Below are 22803 nucleotides of genomic sequence, written 5' to 3'. Positions count from 1 at the left end.
CGTGCAATGAGAGAAAGATGAGAACCAATTTAAGGGAAGTAGCAGGAGGTTTTCAGTATTTACATGGTATTTAAAGATTTTGAGTAGAAAGAGAAAAGTCTGAACCAGGAACAGTTGGACTTCAGGTAGAAGTTCTCAACAGCAACAAAGAAACCCAGAGGAATGGGAATCCATGCCACATCTGTTCCTTTCTCTTCCTTACACCTATTTTGCTTCTCAGAAATCCACATCAAGTTACCAGATCCCATGCTGTGCTTCCCAGAGTCTCAGGAGACCTCCAAGCATCTTCTTTACCTCACCACTGGATTTACATCAGTTTAACAAACAGCATCAGTGTTGTTTACCATCAGAAAGCTCACCAATCCTACAGAAGAAAGATTTTTTAATAACTAGGGCTTAAGACACACTCTGAATAAGAGCAAAACAACTGAAAAAATAGGCACAGTTCTGTAAGACACCACCTGAAGGAATGTTGTCAGTGTGACTCATGTATAAAGGGAAGATAGAGGGGTTACACAACAATTCTCCTGACTTCCAAAATTTGCCTTCACGTGAACACTGCATGAGTGGGGTCACACTTCTGATTGGGGGATGTGAACACATCTGGCACCGACAAGCATAAGGATGTTGCTTTGCAGACACTTCAGTGCCACCACCAGAACTGAGCCTCAAGCTCCAGCTCTCTTCTGAAGCCAGCTGGAGTTTCATCTGAGGTGAAAAGATACCCACCAAGAGACAGGCACGTATGGATGCCATGGATCTTTTAGGTCTTCTACACATCTCCTATTTCTTATTTTTTTAAGCTTGTCAAGCATTAGGTATGTGCAATTTAGTAGAAAGAATAACTGAAAATGAAACTCACAAACCACAAACGGTGACGTTGGGTCTGCAGAGAAAGTCCTGGGGTCTCTCTACCAAGCTTGATGCCACTAAACCTACACTGCTATCTCTTTCAATGAAGAGGACTTGTACTCAAAGCAGTTCCTCACAACTCTTGATGAGCAGAGCACCCCACCTCCCCCAGCACAGGCACCTCAGCTTCCAGAGCATCCAGGGAGCTCTTGCTGGAACAGGCAGCACCCACAAATCACAAGCCCACACCCAGACACAAGTTCCCTTCTCTGTCAGCAGCTCCAACCATTTAAGATTGTTCATTATACTTGAAGCTTACAGACAGAGGATCAGCATCCAGTTCTGGTGAGATACAGGAAATATGCAAGATATTCCAAACTCTACCAGGCAGTTACATGAGTGTTAAGTCAATCAGTAGCTTGTCAAAACCTCAGAGATGAGCTGCAGTGTAGTTAAGCCTTGAACAACACACTGAAGTGCACACTATTGTGAATCTACATTCACTGCTAGAGGAAGAAAATGAGAAGCAGCTGCAGTCAAAGAAAACAAATGCACATAAACCCATCTATGGCCAAAATTAAATTCTGTAATATTCTGAGAAAAATTACATACTTTTCTGTGAAAGCCTAAGAGGGGATGGGGAGATGAGTTTTGACAAGTCAGTTTGTGGAGCTATCACAAATCTGTCAGCTACAGCTAAGCTCCCATCAGTTTCAGGTCACATTTTCTATGTTCTCATGGTATTTAGAGAAGTTTTTAGCTACCATTATCCAACTACACCTTTTGGGAGTTCAGTTCTTTGGCACAGTCTGATTTCAGGCTAAAAAATAGACATATCTATTAATTAAAAGCTCATGACAGTGATGTAACCTTATTTGAACTGCTCCCAAAAGTCAGTTTTCAAACCCTTGGCCTGACAAGAACCTTTTTGTAGTAAAACAAAACCGTTTGGTCTCTAAGAATTCCTCAAGTAATTATTTCCAGGATTTCACAGCAACAGGGCAACAGTTATATGAATATCAATATAAAGAGTGTCAAAAAAACCTTGAATCATCAGATACACTGAAATCTGTTTGTGTTACTCTGTGCTCAATAGTTCAAAACACTGATGATTTCATCACTTTCTTCCACCAAAGATAAAACATTGCTGCCCATCTCTACAGAAACTTCCCATGTGTTTTTGGATGGCTTCCCTAATTTAATTTCAAGCTGATTTAGTCAGACAGTGGAACAAGCACACGAGTATTTACAAATATTAAATGGAGGCTACTCACTGCTGCAGCATTCCAGTGACAGTCGTTTTATAGATAAGCTGATGTAATACACAGCAGTGTGTTTATGGCTTATAACACAGCAGCTGAATTTAAACCAGAATTCCAGTCATTCTATATATGCACAGTACTATGCTGATTTGGTAATACAGGGACACAATTTAATGATTTTCTTTGCATTTGTTTTTACAAGATTCAGATGCCAAAAACAAAACAGAACATTAAGTTACCTGATTCAAAAAAGAAAATCACATACGTTTACAACATCAAAAGAATAAGACGAAATATAAACCTTTGCTACTTACAATTGATCTATACAGATTAACCAAATCACAAATCTGTCACAATATAAACGTTTAATTGTTACAATGAATAAGAACATACAGAAAATGATTTATTTTTTTTTTTTTTTATAAAATCTTCCTTTGCTTTTTTTATTTTAAACTTACCATTAACTAAATTAGCTATGCAGGACTTGTGGGATACATGACTAAGAAGGCACCAACAGTACAAAGCAAAGACAAAGCAGTTTGAATATTTTAAGAGTGCTCTACACTGATACAACACAAGAAAAGGCAACAATAGTAAGTAAACCAGCTGCAACCTTTAGAAATTTGTTCTAGATTTACAAAGGTAGTCCAACTTTTACATTTCCTCCAATATTTCACTTAGTTTGATCACAGCACATGCTACAAAAACCATTGTAAGCTTCACTTTACTAATGTGCACTTTTCACTAATTTAGTGTCTTGATTTCAGTTGTTTAAACTAAACCATTTTGAACCACAAATGTATTTAAAACTTAGTAAAAGGATTGTTTGGACTTTTTTTGTTTAAACCACTGCATTTACAAAAATATTTCCCCTAAAATCTGGGATTGCTTGAAGACATTGCTGTACAAATATAAAAGTACTATGCAAGGGACCAAATTCATGAGTATATGGTGTGTATGTCTAGACCTATATTTATACCATATCACTGTGCTGTAACAACACAATAAATTTATCAATAACCAAGGACTATATAAACTACACTAACATAAGCAAATATATATTAATAAAGTTTAAATCTATAGTACAGTTGCTCAGCAAACAACTTCGACATGGTATAAATATATTGTAGCATATTACAGTGGGCAGCAACAACAGGTTTTTCTTTTTCTCATCCTGTCAGGAAAGCCACGCTCAGCTCCTTGGGTTTCTTTTGGCCACTGCTGAGTTTTGTCATCACTGCTACCCCTGAAAGCTCCTCGTGCACCACACTGCTCAGCCCATGTAGTGTGTGTTGTACACTTCAGGTTTGATATAAGGTGATATTGATGAGGAAGAGTCTGGTGACAGTCAGGACAGCAGAGGAAGATGCTTGTTTTGCCACAGCATCCGTGAGAATTTTACGTTTGCATATTTTAATTCAGCTGTAAGGTTGGAATGTTTTTTGACAGTGAACTCTTTACACTCCTTATTTCCAAAACATCTTTACCATGAAATATGCATGTTACTTCAATTAGGAGTTGCTGTTCTCCGCTCTAAAATATAAAAGCTACATAAAGAAAAAAAAAATCAATGCAAAAGGATGAAATAACTGACCTAACAGTGTTGTTATAGGCACCTTCTTCTGAACTGTTTTCAGAATCTGACCAAAAAAAAAAAAAAAAAAAAAAAATCATACTTCTGCATTTGTTGCATCAACAAATACAACCCAACAGCATTTTCTGAATTCAATAAAATATTGATGAATGTGGATGCCACATGGGTTCAGCAAGAACAGCTAAGGAAGAAAGCCTGAAAGCACCAGATGTTAGGTAAAGCTTCTCACTTGGAGACAGAATGCAAGGGAAAGTCTACACCTCCCTAAAAACCCAAAACTAAAGAAAGTTTAAAAAAATTAGGAAAGACAGAAGGATGAAATAAGCTGCCAAAGTTCTTCCTTTATAAATTAAAACTGAGGTGTTACAAACTAATTTCAGTAACAGTCATCTTTCCAACCAAGCCAAAAATGATTACTGTAGAGTAATGATGATCGCACAAGTAGCAGAGACTCTAGAAATATTTTGACTTTTCAAAACTGAGTGAGAAAAGCATTTTGGTAAAGATGTGTAGAAATGTCAAGAGAAATTTCTACACTAGTATCAACAGTCAAGTGCATATTTCTATAGAAATGTTTTTAGCATAGGTTCTATACCACAATTCAATGATCACTTGTGCAGTGTCCTGACAATGCTCCTAATATGTTCCCCACAATAGAGATCTATGTACCACAGAAACTTCCTAATAGAAAATGCCCTTTAATGATGAACCCTTGCTTATTAAAAATTAGTTTTGGCAGACTAACATTTAAAACTATAGGAAAAAGAAATTTTTTTAATGGAAACTTGTAAGCACCCTTATCTATTGAAGTCTAAGTTAATGGCTTTCTAGATTTCTTTGAAGAGCAGACTACACTGTATGAGGAAGCCTGGAGTTATTAACCAGCAAGCATCCTTATATACTACAGTAGCAATTGAACCTGATTTCCATTCAAACACATTACCCAAGAGGAAACCAAAAACTAATTCTTAATGTTAACGTGAAGATATAAGATTTAAATTTATTTCCAGGAATTACAAGTGCATTTTGTTCATATTAGCAAGCAGTCTTTATACAATCCATTCTTCACTGCTGCCAAAATAAAATGAGAAAAAGACAGCAGAGATATGAAAAGCTAAAAATAGAACTATTTTTCCTAAGTTATTTGTTGACTAGCATTTCAGTTGAACACAACTCAGAGGTAACAATAGATTATTTTTTTTCTCAATCATAGGCATGTGGCACTTAGACAATCATCTTTGCACAGAAAGCTTTAACAGTCATGCGAGGGCACAGTAATTATTTTAAACAAGGCAGATTTCTCACCACAGAGAGCAGTGGGGAAAGAAAAGGAGGCACTGCACTGGAACATAACACCTAGTAAACTCCACATTATACAATTTCAGTAACAAATACTTGAAAAGATCATTAAAAGGTATACAATTTTAAACATTATTTAGTGCTAGCTTTGTTTGGTTGTCCTAACTCAGCATTATCAGAAAAGTTTGATAGTACTTGACAACAGAACAGTACTTCATGTCACGAGCTCATGGAGGCTTGATTACAAATCACCATAGTGTAGGTTGCAAGAAATGAACTTGAGATGCTGACATGCTGTAGGAGCAAAAGTAAAATCAAACTTTCTCATTTAAAGATGCAGTGTTCCTCTCTGCAAGGATTCAGAACGTCAGTGATTAGGTTCAAATGTAAAAACTAACAATCCTCATTTGAAGCATTTCATTGGTATGCAGTATGCAGACTGAGTTGATTAGCATCATTTTTTGGTTTCTCACTTGCCACCACATATGGATGCCTTCCACAGAGAAAAGCATTCACCAGGAGGTCACCAAGCCATTATGTTCTTTGCTAAGCTTCCAACACACGGTCTGTAAATACAAGCTGGCGAGCTGCCACTCCTTCTCTTTGCACAAGTCTTATAAACACTACTACATGGTATGAACTTTGGAAGTATTATGCCTCCAACATGGTTAAACTTTAAATGATAAAGGCAGGGAGAAAAAAAAAAGTACAGATTTTGTCAATACATGGGAAAAAAAGTGATCCTTAGTTGAAATCAATTAAGTTGGGTACCTATGTGGTTCTTAGGCTGTATAGAAAACCTGTTTGTACAGCACAGGACACCCAAACAAGTGCATAAGCAAGATTAACATGAGTACAACTTATGCTGTAATCCATAGAATAATGGTATAAACTCCACTGGATACTAACCATTTCTATTTAAAAAGGAAGTGCAAAAAAAAAAAAAAAATCTGGGATGTCACTGACTTAAAGTGCCCTGAATAGTAGCTTTTCTAAAATAAAAAAACGAAACAAAAAATGCCAGCGACTTCAGTATAGTCAGAAAAACATAGTTCATGGTGTAAACGTCTTACAGGTTAATGAATTATCTTCTTGGATATTGATCCAGGAGTGAAAGGAACCACTGCATCTTTCAAACCAGAAAGCAAGCAGTTAAAATACGGCCAGCAGTAGGTGCACTTACAGTACAGTACTGCAACAATGGGCATTACGCATAGGAGTGTCAATTACAATTCTTCAGGCTTAAGAGATTCATTGAAAGCATGAAAAGCCAAAACTACCAGGAACTGCCCTCCTGAATGGCTCAAAGGAGTTAGTGGATAAGCTGAGAGAGGCCACAAGACATGACCAACAATAAAGAACTGGGAAGAGGAACGGCAACTTTTGAGCATGCCCAGTCCTTTAAGTCCTTGTCCTACAAAAAAAGAGCAGAGACAAATTTCAGTGGAGGAAAGTTTAACATCACCTTTTAAACAAGCTGTCCTATTGCTAGGCTTTATGTACACTGTGTTTACCATGAGTCAGAGACAGCAATACCAATACTTGTTAAAAAAACCTCACAAACAGTGAATACCCACACATTACATTTTAAATTAAAATTTTACGTATTTAAAACATTAGGAAGATTAAAAGTAACTAATGAACAAAAGTACACTGTTTGGTTATCTGAAGAATCTGCTGTTTTCACATTGCTTCTCAACTTCCAAAGCTACAGTCAAGGGGGAAGTTCTGAATCACAGTAACTAAACACCCTGGAGAAGGGCGAGCTTGAAAAGTACAGGGAGGGTGTGTAGGGGGAGCAGAAATGCACAGGAAGGGACTGTTCCTGTCCATTTAAACCCAGTTCCTAGGGACTGGCCTTCACTGGGATGTCAGCTGCTTATTCTGATGTTGTGATGTGGAATAGGTAATAATTTTACCCACACCTGACGAGGACAAATTACCAGCATAGCATGACATCAAGCAAAGGACAACATTTAAATTTCAGTATCATGTCAGACAAATCAGCTCCTCACAGTAGCATTTAAAGGTAACATTTTTAGCAAAACAGAAATTTCTGTTAGCAGTGGATCAGGGATATCTTTGTCCCTGATCCCTTTATCCCTTAATCCCTACTACAACCTAGGTAAGTATGGTGTGAGCAAAGAGGCAAGCAGGAGACATCAAACTACAATTTACTGCAATGTCAGTGACTTGCTCTCCCTTCCTTCATACTATGGCCTATTAGCAACAGGTTTCATCTTACTCCTAAAAATGTATGTAATTTTCTTCCAGAATGTGTACATCCAACTGCTGGTGCCTCTTGGACAGAATTAGCTTTAGAAAACATGGACAGGAAATAAGCACCACACATTACCATATCCCAGGTCTAATTCTACTGCCAATGCCCAGATAATAATAAGATTTACCTAACTTTTAATTATTAAACAGTTTCTAACATTACCTAGTAAGCTTAAATAAACAAAAAACAGAATCTCTACATAAATTACTTCATTTGTCAGTTTCTGTACAACTGCATATTCAAGCCAGTGGCAAGAGAAGTTACCCTATTTAAGTAAGATCTATATTTTCAAAAGTTTCCTCCATATTTTTTTTTTCTTTTCTATGAATTTAAACAAACATTTACAGGTGCATGCAAGCAGGAACTGAAATTTCATTTCTAGTGCAGAGGAATTATTGCTTATTGCAAAGCAACAAACTTCCACACACAGCTATCAGAACCATGGACTTCTTGCAGCAAAGAAGGTCACTGGCTCAAAACTTCACCTTTCTGCTGGAACTGCCAACAAAAATGGTGATTGCAGAATGCTGTTGTTGATAGAGAATGGCACAGGAATTACTTGGAAGACCATAAAACAGACTGTCTAGAGTAGGCTGTTTAATTTGGTTTGTCTTTGTTTTCCAGTCACAAAACTTTGATGCTACAAGAACTACTCATATCACACAAGTTTCACAGGTGTTTAAAAAATATTAAGGTCAATATTTGGCCAATTTTGTATGAAAATGCTGAGACTGGCAAGACCACCAAGCTTGTGGTATGTGAAGAGCAGGTAAGTTCATTGATTTTACTTTAAAAAAAAAACCAGGGACAATGAATATCAATTAAAATTTTTAAATATTCAAGATATTAGGAAGATTAATAACGACAACTAATTTATGAATACTTATACACCCTTTCTCTTTTACTCACACTATTCTAGAGGTACTTAAAACAGAAGTTAAATTGTACTGAAGCTAAAATGGTTTTTTCCCCTTTGGAATAATGTAAGAGATTCTCCTCTGCACATCACATTTAACAAAGAATTATTTTAAAACAACATTTTAAGACAAACGACAGACAGTCTGTAAGATACAAAGAGCATTGCCCTGAATAAGATTAGAATTTCAAAGTGTTACCATAGCTTTTATTCTAAGAGGCACTATTTAAATGGAATTCTTATTCCTTAAATGCAACCTCAAATCCAGGTAAACATCTCCTACAACTCCCGGGATCCCCTGCAGACACTTCAGCCTCAGCAAGCTAAGGTTTCATAACAATGAGGTCGATAAACAAGGATTCAGCTATCCTTTAACAGCTAATCACAGTAGCGATACAAAAGCTAAGTTCTACATTTCAGCAGTGGTAACAAAGTTACAAAATTCTTCCCACTGCCCACAGGGTTTCAGATTGCTGTGACTTTACCTATGCCAATTTAAGATCGGTATCCTGGCTGGAATCTTGCAGTTTCCTCAAAAATCAGTTCTTTCAGCTTCTCCTTCGGCAAGTCATCCAACTCCATATCAAACTTGAAGGGTGCTTCAGCTACAGGCTTAATAACATGAAGAAACATCATTATTACTTCTGTTGGATTTCATCTATTCTCCTTACATGGAGAATAAAAACTGAAAATTCACATTATAAAAATGTCTAATACTGTGCAGTCCCCAAGGAAGAACTCATTCTGTTATCCTTTTGTGTGCTTATTTATTAGAGGCTCATAATTTAGTAATTACCCAATGAAAAATTATCTGAAAGGTTTGTATTTCTCAAAGTAAACATATCTGTCCCTTAAAAAAACTAGTTTATTTCCTTCTGTTTCACCAAAAGTAACCTGAAATCTCATCAGAATTGTGTACTAACCCAGACTTGGGGTGGGTTAAATGAATAATCTGAGGCAAACTCAGATTCTCTCCTCCTTTATCTCAGACATTATAAAAGAAAACCACAGAGAGCTGAGAAGTTCAGTTTCAGGAGAGCACCCCTTAGCAGGTCTGTTGTCTTGTGCCTCCAAAATGATGTCATGCAACAAGAAATACAAAACCGTGGTAAATCAATGAAATTTCTTCTTTGACTTCACTAGAGCAGTAGGAACACTGTCCTTAAACTAAACAAGAAAATATCATGTTACATCATTTAAACAACATTTACATTTTAACAATGCCTTTACCTCATCACTTGGATCATAATACTGCTCCAGATATGGATGGGCTAAAGCTTGTTCCACTTCAATCCGCTTATGAGGATTAAAGGTCAACATTTTATCCAACAAATCAAGTGCTAGGAGGGGAAAAAAAAAAGTGAGCAAGAGTTTAATACACAACCCAAAACACAAAGGTGATATAAACACTAGCACTGCACGGAAAACACATCCTCCCCTAAGTTTTGTGCTAATTTCAATTAACAGCTGTAACTCCCCTGCAGTTTGTTTCCTGTAGCTTGGGCTGCCCACCTCATTGGCACCCCCTGGTTCCAGGTGCCTCCCTGGCAGGGCACACACCCTGCCAAAGCCCCTTCAGTGCCAGGCTGAGTGCTAAGGAATGAAACACACAGAAGAGGATGGCACAATCTGCTTTGAACTACAACAGAAATGGAATAGCTGAGGCTTTTTCTTCACTCAGATGGATGCTTCAGATTTTTGTGCCAAAAATCCCGACCAAGAGAAAGCTTTTCTGAAATGAGTAACCAAGAATACACTCGTATTCTGAAAAGAAAACCTGGCTGTTTACTGACAAAAATATCATCCAGAAGTCATTAGGAGGTCTGGATCATCAACTATTCCAGTGAAACCAGCAGTTCAGAAGATACTCTAAGATGCAAATATACTCATATTCATGAAATTCAAGCAAAATCTGTTGAAGACAACCCATAGAGAACCCATACAGAACTTGAAAATCCATTTAAGACAGAGTGAGGTCTAATGAAATTCTGGACAAACAGCACAAGTCAGAGTTACTGCATTGTTCCTCTGCTTTGATTGTAACGTATTTTCCCTTTCCCCGAAAAGAAAACAGAATTATTAGAGTAGCAAGAAGCCCAAAGATATCTGCAGTATCCTAAATTCCATTCCATGTCTTCTCACCACATCATTTGTAACAAAGAAATTAAACAGAGGCTTCTTACAGCAGCTAAGTAGCTGTAGCTTTGCATCAGGAGGAGACACATACCAAGCATTGCAGAAGAGATAGCACTTTACCACTGCATCCAATGGCAGCTTGAAAAAGCTGCAATATTGCTCAGCAATTATCATTAAATGTTTTTATGGTGTTTTCTTAACACTGGAAACTCTCTTGCTCACTCCGGGAGTGAGCAAACTGCAGGCTCCCCTGGCAGCTCAGAGTTGCAGCATTGCTACAGTTGGAGCTGTCAGAAGCCCACGGAAAAGATTCTCACATTGATGAGCACTGTTATAAAAGCAGAATAAATCACCACTGCTTTTCTCAATGATAAGGATAATCAGCTCTACACAGATCCATCTGCAGAAATCACCTTGTACAAGGTAGTTCAGTACTGGGTCAAAGTCACTAAGAGTAAATAATCAGTTTTAGAAAAAAAAAGTGACTTAGGAGTTGGAGCAGGTAAAGAGCACTGAAGAGAACCACCCTTAAACTGTATGAAGTAGAATTTAAAAGGCAAGTAAGAGCTATAAAGCAAAGCAAAATCATATTTACCCTCTACTAAAAAGCCTTGTTAAGAAAGGCAGTGACTGTTACCTTCCCTGCTCCATTCACCATAACTGAATTGAACCCATTAAATTTTCACCTTCCCTACAGCCAAAGGACCCACACTCTGATTGATGTTATCCTGTTCCACCTAGAACTCACACGTTGTCTGCACAAACTGTTCAGCAACATGCAGCTCTCTCACATCTGATTTGACAAATAAAAGTTCAATATTGGTTTGATGCCTCTGTCAAAATCCAATACCTACAATCAGTACCTGAGCAAAGCATCACGCTTTGATAGGCAGTGCCTGGGGCTGGGTTTTACTTCAGGTGAGTTCAAGATCAGACACCACAACGTGGTTACTAAAAAATACTTTGAAACTCTAAGTTAGCTTAAGGGTTTCATACTGGTTTATGATTTTATATTAGATTTATATTGCCAGCTTAAGGGATCTGCCTGTTCTGTTTCCGATATAGATCATTTTTTAGGGTGATTTTAAAAAAAAACATCCTGCCCTGACTTTCTGATACAATGTAATAGAGCATAAAATACCTTTGGGGTCAGCATTTGGAAACAGCCTGTTCCATGGTACCTTATTTTTGTGTGGTAGAGAAAGCAAGTAGTTTCTGGCCTTTAAATTTATTATACAATTCAAATCTTCTTGGGAAGGGGAGCCAAGTATACCTGAAAAACAAAAAAACCCACAAAGTATTTCATTCTATGAGAAGTACATTAAAATGGTTATATCACATTTGTTAAAACTCAGTATTAAGACTGCTGGAAAGAAGATTTAGGAGTACAAAATATTTGATCCTTTTTAGAAACCTTCACTAAAAAAAAGCTTTAGTAATTTTTTCTTGCAAATAAGCAAATGCATTTGAATTTTCTAATGATCAGTAATCAAAACATTCAATTAAGTGGCATATCTATAGAAATTTTAAAAAAATTCTGAACCTTATATTATATTTGAGCTTTTTAATTTATTTTTTTTTTACATCTGCTGATACAGTAAGAAAATTGTGGAGTATCCTCAATTATTTACTAAAGGAATTACTGCAGACATAAGGACAGGGACCAGGTGATGCACCCACAGACCCACACATTACACACTTACCAACAAGAGAAAGAAATGAGTGACAGAGACCAGCTTAGCTGGCAGAAAAGATGGAGAGAGACAGGTAGGTGGAAATTCTACTTTTATATGAAGCTCACCAAGGATATGGTTAAGTTGGTCAAGGTAGTGTTTTCCTGGAAAGATGGGTCTGTTGGAGAGCATCTCTGCCAGAATACAGCCTACTGACCAGATGTCAATAGACTTGGTGTAACCCTGCAAGTAGAGGGAAAACACATTTCTGTCAGAAATTTTTGCACAGTGCAGCAACAGTTACTTTAGCAAATTGTGACAGTTCACACAAATAAATTTCTCACATCTTACAGGTACTGGATATACCTTAAAACAGTGTTAGAAGAGCATAAGAATAACACCAACTATTTAAAAATAAAGGTATTATTTAATTAAGGCTACAGGAATGCAAGCAAGATTGACACACAACAAAGATCACATACCTTCAGAACCAAGATTATTATTATCCACTCTAAATTTAAATCAAGATGTCAAGATTAATATTCAAGCAACATTTGTAACATTTGGGAAGGCAGTAGTAAAATGCTCTTATTGCTAGCACTTGTGTCCTGTTCTGTGGAAGAGCTCATGATGGGCAAAAATCTGGTACCCATCAGTGAGTAACCAACAGGAGCATCACAGAAAGGCACGATGGTTCCTACCTTAGAATTCAGCATGATTTCAGGAGCCCTGTACCAACGTGTGGCCACATATTCTGTCAAGAATCCTGTGTGATCATGATCTGGATCTGCAACACGAGCCAGCCCAAAGTCACAAATCTGGTTTTAAGAAAAATTAAAGAAAAAAAGCTTATTAGACATACAGTCTACAATACTACAACATTACTACTTCGTTGCTCCCCACCCCAGGATGTAACACCTATAAATACAGGGATGATAACCTATACTTTTAATCAACAAGTACTTGCACAAGGTTTAAGAAAAATGTTTTTTATTAAGTAAAAAGAGTATCCAATTAGGCCACGAAGGGGCCAGGAAGTCAAAATATTTGGGGGAAAAAATAGGTGTTCCTGGTACACAATTTGTTTTCCACTTACTTAACACTTTCTCTGCCAGACATGTGGCAAGATTACTGCTCCAGCCTGTTACTAGAAATTTACCAGAAAACTGAGAGATATTCAGATTTCCAGAAAATAAAATTACCAGCCAACACATTTGTAGCAAAATTTGATGCCTAACTGCATCTTTGCACGAGAAACATACTATCCAATCATGAGATAATGGTAGACTGAAGAGATTATAGGTTGCTGAAGGATGCCTGAGCTTAAAAAAGACACAAGTAAATATTTCTCAACCTTGTTGAGAAACACAAGAGTTCAGCTAAGAAGAGAAAGTACCTTTATCTATACTCTGAGACTCCATGGCTTTCAGAGCTATTTAAAGAAACCAAGAAAACTGAAAGGCAGTGCTCTAGAGTACAGCAGCTGCTCCTTTCTTACCTGCCAGAAGGTAAATGGCAAGCTTATGGAGTGACACATTCAGCTGCTTTTGCTACCACCTATCAAACAGCAGTTTATAATAACAGTCAATTGCCACACAGAGGGTATTTGCATCAAAGATTGTGTATTCTCAGAAAAACAAGGCACCAAGTGTAGGAGCAGCAAACAGGAGGTTCCTCTGGTGCACGCATTTCAGAATAACTTACTCTTTGATAGCTGATTGTGTACACCAATTATATTAAAAATGCAAACTAATATGTTGTAGTCAATAAGGAGTGTAAGGGATAATCCTACCAAAACCACAGAACCCTCACTGTCCCCTGGCAACCCACTCCTTCATTTTCCTGTTAAACAACTGAAATATCAGCTAAGGGAGAAGTGATTCAGCAGACAAAAAGCTACATCTGAATGACAAGATTCAGCAGCTGACTGATAAACAGAGGGACTGAAGAAGAGGCAATGATGTAACTCACCAGCCAAGCTGCATGGGATGACTCCTCCAACTCCAGCTACATACTAAAAAAACCCCAAAACCCTGAATCCTTAGAAAACAAAACACAAAGGAGCCCTTTTAAGCATGACAAACAAAATGTCTCAGGCTATGGGGAAACAGAGTGGCTGCCTTGTGTGCAATTAGCAGCTTACATAAAGAGAAGAAGCACAGATAATCAGAAAAGTGTCCTGTAAGGCTGAAGAGGCAAAGCAACTGCAGAGGGCAGCTTTATGGGCTTCAGAAAATAATTATGCAGCCAGGAAAAAAAGTCATTGCAACTTCTTCCTCCTGACCTCAGAAAAGAACTCGACTGTAGGCAAAGAGACATAGAATGACAGCATCCCACATCAGCCAAGCACCTTAATTTGTTATTAAGACAAAAGAAGAGACACTCTCCAGTCCACAGTGTTGAATTGAAGAAGGTGTGTGAATCTCTCACTCTGGACTCGAAAAAAGCACATGGGATGGAAAGGAAGATTAGTGACAAAAGGAGCTCATTAAAATGACAAAAAAACCCTGCTCAGGAGAGCAGAAGCAGGTTAAGCAGAAAAGAAGGAACACCATTACACAGGATTCAAGACTGAAGCTGCAGCAAAAAGAGGCTTTTGGCTGTTAGCAGCGTTATCAGCAGCTGCAGAGCTGACCAGGAGCAGGGAGCCAGCATTCTGCCCCAGCTCCCGGGAGCAAGAGACAAAGCAGAGACTGACTGTACCCTGGTAAGGGCAAGCAGCTCTTGCCCTGTGGCAAGAGAACACACTGAACAAAGGAGCTACCCTGTTTAGGGAAGGCAAAAAAATTACTGTGTCGTTTCAAAAAATAATTGGTCAGTCAACCACCAGCAGAAGGTAGGCTTCTCGATCAACAAACAAAACAAAGAAGAATCTGTGAGAGCAACGAAGTGACAGGCAAGATTTTCTTGGCATTTTGATTAAGTCAGAGCAGAGAATAAAAAACTGCATAATGAAAAGACTCAGGTATGTCAGTCAGTGCTTCATGCCTTGGAGAGACAGAAGAGATGCTGTAAGAGGGAAGGAATAACTTCCCCATTAAATAAATAAATGAAATGCCAGCATCCTCTTTACATATTTAGCTTCCACTTGAAAACAATGTTCTCATAATCAGTATCTGGTAGGCTTTTTTTTTTTTCCTTTGTAAATAGAGATGGCTTAAAATTGGATGAAGCCTTCAAGCAGATGGGAAGATTTATGAGGATCATGTACATATGACCATCTACTAAGGAAATGAAATCACACTGAACTGTGCTACTATTACACTGAAATGTCTGAAGCCCTCCACTAGTCAGCTGGTACACTGCAGACACTGCAACATACTGAGAGTCTGGCTAAAAAACTTTGAGCTCATTTTCTGAAATGTTAATGCCACTGGCCTAGGAAAAGTATATGGTCATGATAGTTTTAATGTAACATTTCATATACCAAACTGCAAAACAGTTAAAATGTTGGATGTAAATAATCACAAAAGCACATGAAAGTATTTCCAAAAGTGTTAGATACTATTGTAGAGTATATTCCAGCCTGTAGCATAACAGCATACATTAATCTTGTTCATGGGAAAGATGCCAGGCTGCAAAAGGGAAGATCAGTATCTTTATTACCCAGGACTCTCACTGGAGGGAGATTCCAAGGTAGTAGCTTTCAAGGACTCTCGAATCTATTCTTTTGTTGAAAATACTTAACAAGAGACATTAATTAAGTCAAATATTCTTTCAGAAACTTTAATTCACTATGTGGTAAATCATATTTAAGGTCTCATTTAAGTCTGCAGGATGGTCTAAGAAAACAGAAACAGCTTTAGGTTCTTCAATTCTGCCCTGAGCCTTTCAGCTGCTTAGGAGAAGCTACAGAGTTCACAGACAAACTGTGTCAATACAGAGTTCTGAAAAAGGAATCTATGATCCAGAAGTCAAGGTCCTGTTTAAGGGAGAAGAAAGAAGTTCTTGTTACAACCTGCAGAACTTCAAACTCCAGATGAGATCAACACCACTCTCTTGTAACAGTATCAAAGAAAGAAGCTAACAGCATTATCACTAAAGATGAACAAACTTTCTTCCAAAAGTGTAATTTTAAATTGTTCATTTTCACAGTGGGCTGTGCTTTGAGTTTGTGTCCAAAAACCAACTCAGTAAGCACGCACACATCCATTGCTGACACACAGACTTGCAGCACAGTCCTGAAAGAAACAAGTTTGTACAAGTACCTCAGACAAGGCCTAACATGTACCAGTTTTCCCTGCAACTTTGTTGTTCAAACTTTAGATGTGGTATTACTAGAACACCAGAGGTCCCTTTAGGTTATGAAAAAGCATATCCTCTGTCATATAGACTACCATATCCTGCAGTAGAAAGCACATATTGCAGTGGTATGCTGGTTTTAAAACCTTAAAGAACATGGAACAGATATTAGTTTGCCATACAGGGAGCTTACCTTCCTTTCCATTATAATCTTACTTGTTTTAAAACATTACCTGTTATTACTTTATTGTTTCTAATTGGACACAGCAGAGCTATACTCAAAGTGTTCTTTCCTGCTTCTATCACACAATCATCATAGATTTCACTCCATTTCTTTCATGAAGGGGTTAATGCCTTGAAGGGATCTGATGCAGTAACAGCTGCTGAAATCCCACAGCAAGAGTCAGAGATGGACACTGCAGCAGTACCATGCATTAGGAAAACCTGACAGGCAGCAGTGGGAATGTAAAGAAAAGTGATCCTATAGCCAGTACTTAGCATGGACAGACCATCATGTGAACAGCAAGGACTTTCCTTGGAATTGTCACAACCACATACAGCAAACAACTGACTTAAGTTTTTGAAGAGGGTATTTGGTTTGGGGTTTTTTTTTTCATTTTTATTACTTTTTAAAAAAAAAAGCAAGAGCCACTATGTAAAAAAAGCATCGTTAGGAGCAACACAGTATGCAAGAAACAGAGTTGCACCACGTCAGATGGAAGTAATGTAAACTCTGTCATCTCACTCCCTAAGTGGCCAACAGCAAACACCTGGCATGAAGTGTAAAAGGGAAATGCAATGCTTCTCCATGGGTTGGCCACCATGGGAATCTACACAAGTGGGAGCATTCAGTAACATTTTCTTCTAAACTTGCTCGGTGGGTTTTTAAGTCACATGAACACCTACAGTGTTCTGTGGTACCAAATTCCCCAGCTGAGTAATGCTGCAGTTCACTGCCATGCCCCTGTGCCCTGAGCATGCCACCTGCTCCCTTCATTTCCCACCCCCCAGCCCTTTACTAATTAGAGACAGCAAACAACAGTTCTCTACTCACCCTCCCTACACCACTAATAATTTTACTAAATTCTATTGCATTCTTTTCCTTACACCTTACCTTCCAGCTGAGGAGACCCTGGCTAAATAGCTCTTCCTGATATGAAGGGAAGTATTTTAAAGTCCTGGTCTCTTCATTTCCACAGGGTGTCATGGGGAGAAGAGTGATAACTATGATCATACAGAACTGAAGACTCAGAACCAACAGAAAGCTATAGAATGGCATGTTTTCTGGTTTATTCTCTATTTCTGTTCTATTTTCACACTTGGTGGCTTTACTGAATGCCACTAAGCATTGAGCTGACATTTTCCAAGAATCATAACAGCTCCAAGATCCTTCTGTAGCATTAACTTGCACTGAGCCTGTTAGTGGTAATGTAAATTAGGAACATTCTCTAAGTAATTGCTGTGCATTTAAGCAGCAGTGAATTTTACAGACCATTTTAGTTGCCCACTAGTAAGAAGTCCTTTTCCAACACTGCACAATTAACAGTTGAAACACAGAAACCAAGACTTTTGTCCAGTTTACTTTCTAACTAAACACAATCCTGCTTCAGATAAGTATTTTCACCCAGCTTCCCAAGTGGCTGTTTCACAGTCAGCCTCCAGATGGAAACAGTGATGCACTCATTAAAATTGCCTAACAGTGAGTTCTTAGTCACTCAAATCTTAATATTTATCAAAATCAGTAATGTTTTTTGCAATCTTCCCAGAATAAAAATCACATTAATCCCCATTAACAAAACCACATTCATGGTTACAGCAAGTAGTTTATGAAGACCACAGGATCAAAATTTAAACTCACCTTGAGATCACAAGTGGTGTTAAGCAGCAAGTTCGAAGGTTTGAGGTCACGATGCAACACGTTGGCTGAATGGATGTATTTTAACCCTCTCAGAATCTGGTAAAGGAAATAACAAATGTGGTCGTTGCTGAGGTGTTGAGTCTTTAGGAGCTTGTAAAGATCTGTCTCCATAAGATCTTGCACAATGTATCTGTAAGGCAGCAGATGTAAGGCAGCAAACCAAAGGTGGTATCATGTTAGCTGTCAGTGTACACTACCTGAAACTTGTATAATAATTTTTCTCTCATATTTGTCTGTTTCACTATGTAGTTACCTCTTGCTTTACAAGCTTCAAACCAAATCAATCTTACTACATGATGCAGCCCTTTACAGAATTCAGAGGCACCAGCATGTGGTCCTCTTAAATTAATCATACTAAATTAAGCTGACTGACTCTAAACTAGGTCTTGTCTTTCAGGTAGAGTCTTCCAGCTAAGACTACTTCATATGTTAGATATCCACATGAAGTCATACCTACACAAAGCCAAGTTTCCCAGGAAAGAACAATTAGTATAATAAAAATGGCAGATTTGCCTCTCTCAGTAAGGATGTTTACTGCACTTGTGCTGTTTGAGACTTTTCACATCTGCAGGAAGCATTGCTACACTGGAGGTTGTGTTCTGCCCTTTTTTTTTTCCCCAAAGATGTATCCAGTCCATTCTTTAAGAAAAATTTAGACAGTCATAGCAGAGTGTGGCCATTTTGTTTTCTCCTCAAAGCAGTCAGATAGTTCTAATAACTGAGAACAGTGTTTTAGGATTTAGTGACTAACCTAAATTATATCTCTGAAGTTCTTTGCCTTGAAAGATAGAAATTAACTTTTTTTTTCTTTTCCTGAACAAGAACAAAGTGTCCAACTATACATCTAAACTATGGAGCTATAACCAATTATACACTATGACCTTCCTTTCCCATGTACAAGAGGGAAGCCATTTTTCATTACATTTAGTAAGGAAAAGGATTAAAAGAGAAATCATCAAAACAGAGGAGGTGGCAACCAGCACTAACTGTGCAGAATAACTGCAGACTTTGCAAGGATACACATCTTTCATTTGTTCAATAGTCGGAGCTCTGATAATATCATTTATTCCAATAATGTTCTCATGCCTGAAGCGCAGGAGGATCTTAATCTCTCTGAGGGTTCTCTGGCAGTACGTCTGGTGCTCAAAGGGACTGATTTTCTTTATAGCAACTCGAACTTTGTTGACGTTGTCATAGGCAGAACTAGAAGAGAAGGGGCAATATTAGTTATAAGAAATAACAAACTAATTCCATTCAGAAAGCAAGGATGTTAATACAGCTGATAACGGGGTCAAGTGCATTTGTTTTACACTTCTTTTTAGGCAACAGTGGTGTGTATCTTTCAGTGTGATGAACAGACAAACAATATACTCTTGTACTATCAGCAGCCTAACTGGGTATCTACAAGTCATTAGCTTTCCCAACTGAATTAGAATCTGCTGGTTCTCAGGCACCTGAACAAAGAAGTACCCATCATCTTTATAGACTGTGGAAAAAAAAAGCTGGAGACTTTTTCTATAAGCTGTAATCAAGATAAAGTTTGAGAGAAAAAGTTCATCTTGAGTTAATCCATCCACTTTGGGGCACAGAACAGCCTTTAAAAATCATCTTTCAAGCAGCAGAATTCCACATCCTACATCTGCCTCCAGCAAGTAATTCCAATTGCCACAAGCTTTTACTCCTCTATTAAGCTACACTGTACACACCTTCATGAAGAACAGACATAGAACAACAAAAGAGATGGAGAATTTGTGAAAACATCTTTCCAAGCACAATTCTAAAGATCACAGAGAGCGAAAAGAGAAAAATGTATCAGACTACCCAGGGAAAGCAAGAGCACCCAGCAGTAGGAGGTAACACGGTAACAGACACAGGGGCTGCCACATTTACAGCACAAGGATTTCAAAAGCTCAGGTCAACATTCCCAGCTATACCAATAAAGCAACATTTCTGTTCAAAATGCCTATACATTTCTGAAAAATATCACAGCCTGAGCCTAGTAAAAAGGCTCAGTAAAATATACATATTTTTCTAAAATCTGGACTCAGGTTATTATACAGTAGAAGTGTTATGAATCCTCATAAATTTTAGGTTGTTTTCTGTGGACATTACATGAATGACAAAGCATCTCATTATAGAAACTTCTCTTTGTATTAAAAGTACATGGTAATTATGTGTACATTATACTTACTCCTTTCAAATGTTAGTTTTTGCTCACTACTGCATTGATTGGAAACTAAAAAAATAATCAAGCCTTCACTTAAACATTTCTGTTGGTCTCAACTACTTCATATTAAGACAAACACAGAAGCCAAACAGGCTTTACATTCCACCAGTTTTATATAGTCAAGTCCCAGAACATCTTTTGAAGCACTCTTAATCAGCCTTACCCTACCCTGCTGAGATATCCAGGTAGCTGATGATCTGGTAAAGCAGAATGAAATATGAAAATCCAATTAGGAAAGGAGACCTAAAAAGAATTCAAGTGCCAAGTCATGATTCTCCTACCACTGAGCAGATTTATGGTGTAACAAAGTGTTTTTGAGACAGTACTGCTAGCACCAGATGCAAAAGAGTTTCTCACTTTCATTAATAAAATGGACACAGAATTTCTACCACCAGTAAGATGCTGGTAGAGCTCATGCATATGGAGTGACATCCTTTTTGCATGATTTTTCTGCAGTCACTTGGCCCTGTCTGCATCCCTAACTCCTGTCTATGAGCACAGCCTGCACAATGTATTTGCCTCTAGAAACACTGAATTCAAATGTTCCCCAACGTGCCTTGAAATTCCTCATGCCCAGCAAGTATTCATTACAATTGTTGCTATTATATTTGTATAGATAACACATTAACAGTTCATAAATCCCAAAATAGATAACGAGTGCCATGAGTGGGATTTGGTGTAGCCTTCAAGAGCACTTCATCTTCAGCAATTTTCTTAGTTAATCAGTTAATCACCTGTTGTATTTATAACATACCAGTAAGGCAAGTCACAAGCAGAAAACAAAACCAGAAATAATTCTGAAGCATTAACAGCCTCTATTTGGGAAAGAAATGAAAGAATCCTATGGACTATTTTATTGTTACAAACAAACCTCCCACCTCTTCCTTTGTACTGATATAAGCATAGGTTTTTTTCTCCCACAATGCATAATCTTTCAAAGTACTGGACAGTAGCAGGTACGCAGAGCAGAAAAAGGCAACATGCCAATATTTACCAATTGATGCTGCTTAAATAGAAACTCCTAATCTCTTACAATATTTGTTATAACTCTTTAAGTAATTGCTTTTCTAGCAAAGGTTGCTTATTGATGAAAAATATGCATCTGTGTACAGAAGACTCAGTGAACCTGAACCACCAACTAAACATACCAAGATTTGCTCCCTTGTATCTGTTTTCACTAACAGATCTTGAGGCATTTCCTTAACAAAAGGTTTATGCTGTTAATTAAAAAAGGCTGGGTAACTTTGCTTTCAGATGGTTCAACTATAAGACACATGATTCAATGTGGAAAAAAGCTGACTATTTACAGCAAATGCAACATATTTCCTCTCCAGAGTACGTTCTACATGCAGTCATTCTTCTGTTCATATCAGAAGATTTCACCATGCTAATGTAGCTGAGTGTGCCTTGGTGTTACCACTGCAAAGCCTCAGCTAAGAAGGCCAAAACCAAAATACCCCCTGGTTGAAACATTAAAAGGAACTTATTGCTGCTGTCACATTTTTGAAACACAAGTTTTTTCTGTAACTTGACTAAATGTATGAAACATCATCTCAGTTCCTATGAGCAAGAAGCAAATTATACAGGCGTGTTTGGTTATGCATAATATTTTACTGTCAAGGATAATACAGATACATGGAGATTCTGTAGTATAAAGTTAACACCATGTCAAATCCTCAGAGTCACAGGCCTCAAAGCAAATAAGGCTTTGACTAAACTCTGACCTTTAAGAACAGTACTTATTCAACATGTGCAGTGCACACTAGACTGAAATTCCGTAGCACTGGGTTCTCTCACACACATTATAATCAGACACCTATCTGGCCTACGCAACCATTCAGCAATATCTATTTCAATGCCTGGAAAACTCTGTAAACTAACAAAATGGTCCTTTGTAGGTCAGACTGAATATTTCCCAAAGCTTTCCCTGCTCCTCAGTCTCCATACAACTGCCACCTACCTAACCAGCAACATTAGTTATAAGAAATATTAAACTAATTCCATTCAGAAAGCAAGGATGTGAATACAGCTGATAACAAGGTCAACTCCAGATTTGCCCATTATTCTCCCAGAACTTCGCTGAAGAAATATGCTGCACACACAGTGTCCATTTGTAGTGTTCTCAAACAAAAAAAACTATGAAAAGTGCAAATGTAAACCCTCCATGCATTAACTCACTGCAGTTAGTAACAGCTTACTTATCACTTACCCAAGGATTCATCTTGCTTACCCTTAGCTAGCATTAGAGATCTAATTTTACAACTAATAATCGCCTGTGCTCCCCCTGCAGTTCAAAAAGGAACAGCTCCATGCACACAGCCCATCCACCGCCCATCCCGCCCTAAATTTAGATTACTTGCGTTCTGAAGTGTTAGTCTGTAGCGCTGGCAGCCTAACCTGGCT

General features: G+C 37.9%; 1 protein-coding gene across 1 annotated transcript in view; it reads right to left on the bottom strand.

The window, feature by feature from the left end:
• Positions 1 to 2262: 2262 nt before the first annotated feature.
• Positions 2263 to 22803, bottom strand: part of MAPK1 (mitogen-activated protein kinase 1) — a 32645-nt gene continuing 12104 nt past the window's right edge. Inside the window, exons 2-9 of the mRNA XM_030460810.1 lie at positions 19194 to 19376; positions 18114 to 18303; positions 12715 to 12831; positions 12142 to 12256; positions 11482 to 11613; positions 9435 to 9544; positions 8690 to 8816; positions 2263 to 6421 (exon numbers count right to left, since the gene is read on the bottom strand). Coding sequence (XP_030316670.1) covers positions 8700 to 8816; positions 9435 to 9544; positions 11482 to 11613; positions 12142 to 12256; positions 12715 to 12831; positions 18114 to 18303; positions 19194 to 19376 — 964 coding nt within the window. The 3' untranslated portion in view covers positions 2263 to 6421; positions 8690 to 8699. The remainder of the gene's footprint in view (positions 6422 to 8689; positions 8817 to 9434; positions 9545 to 11481; positions 11614 to 12141; positions 12257 to 12714; positions 12832 to 18113; positions 18304 to 19193; positions 19377 to 22803) is intronic.

Source organism: Calypte anna, chromosome 15, assembly GCF_003957555.1.
Source record: "Calypte anna isolate BGI_N300 chromosome 15, bCalAnn1_v1.p, whole genome shotgun sequence".
Classification (NCBI taxonomy): domain Eukaryota; kingdom Metazoa; phylum Chordata; class Aves; order Apodiformes; family Trochilidae; genus Calypte; species Calypte anna.
Note: the sequence above shows the minus strand (reverse complement) of the source record. Positions and strands in the feature narration are given on the sequence as shown.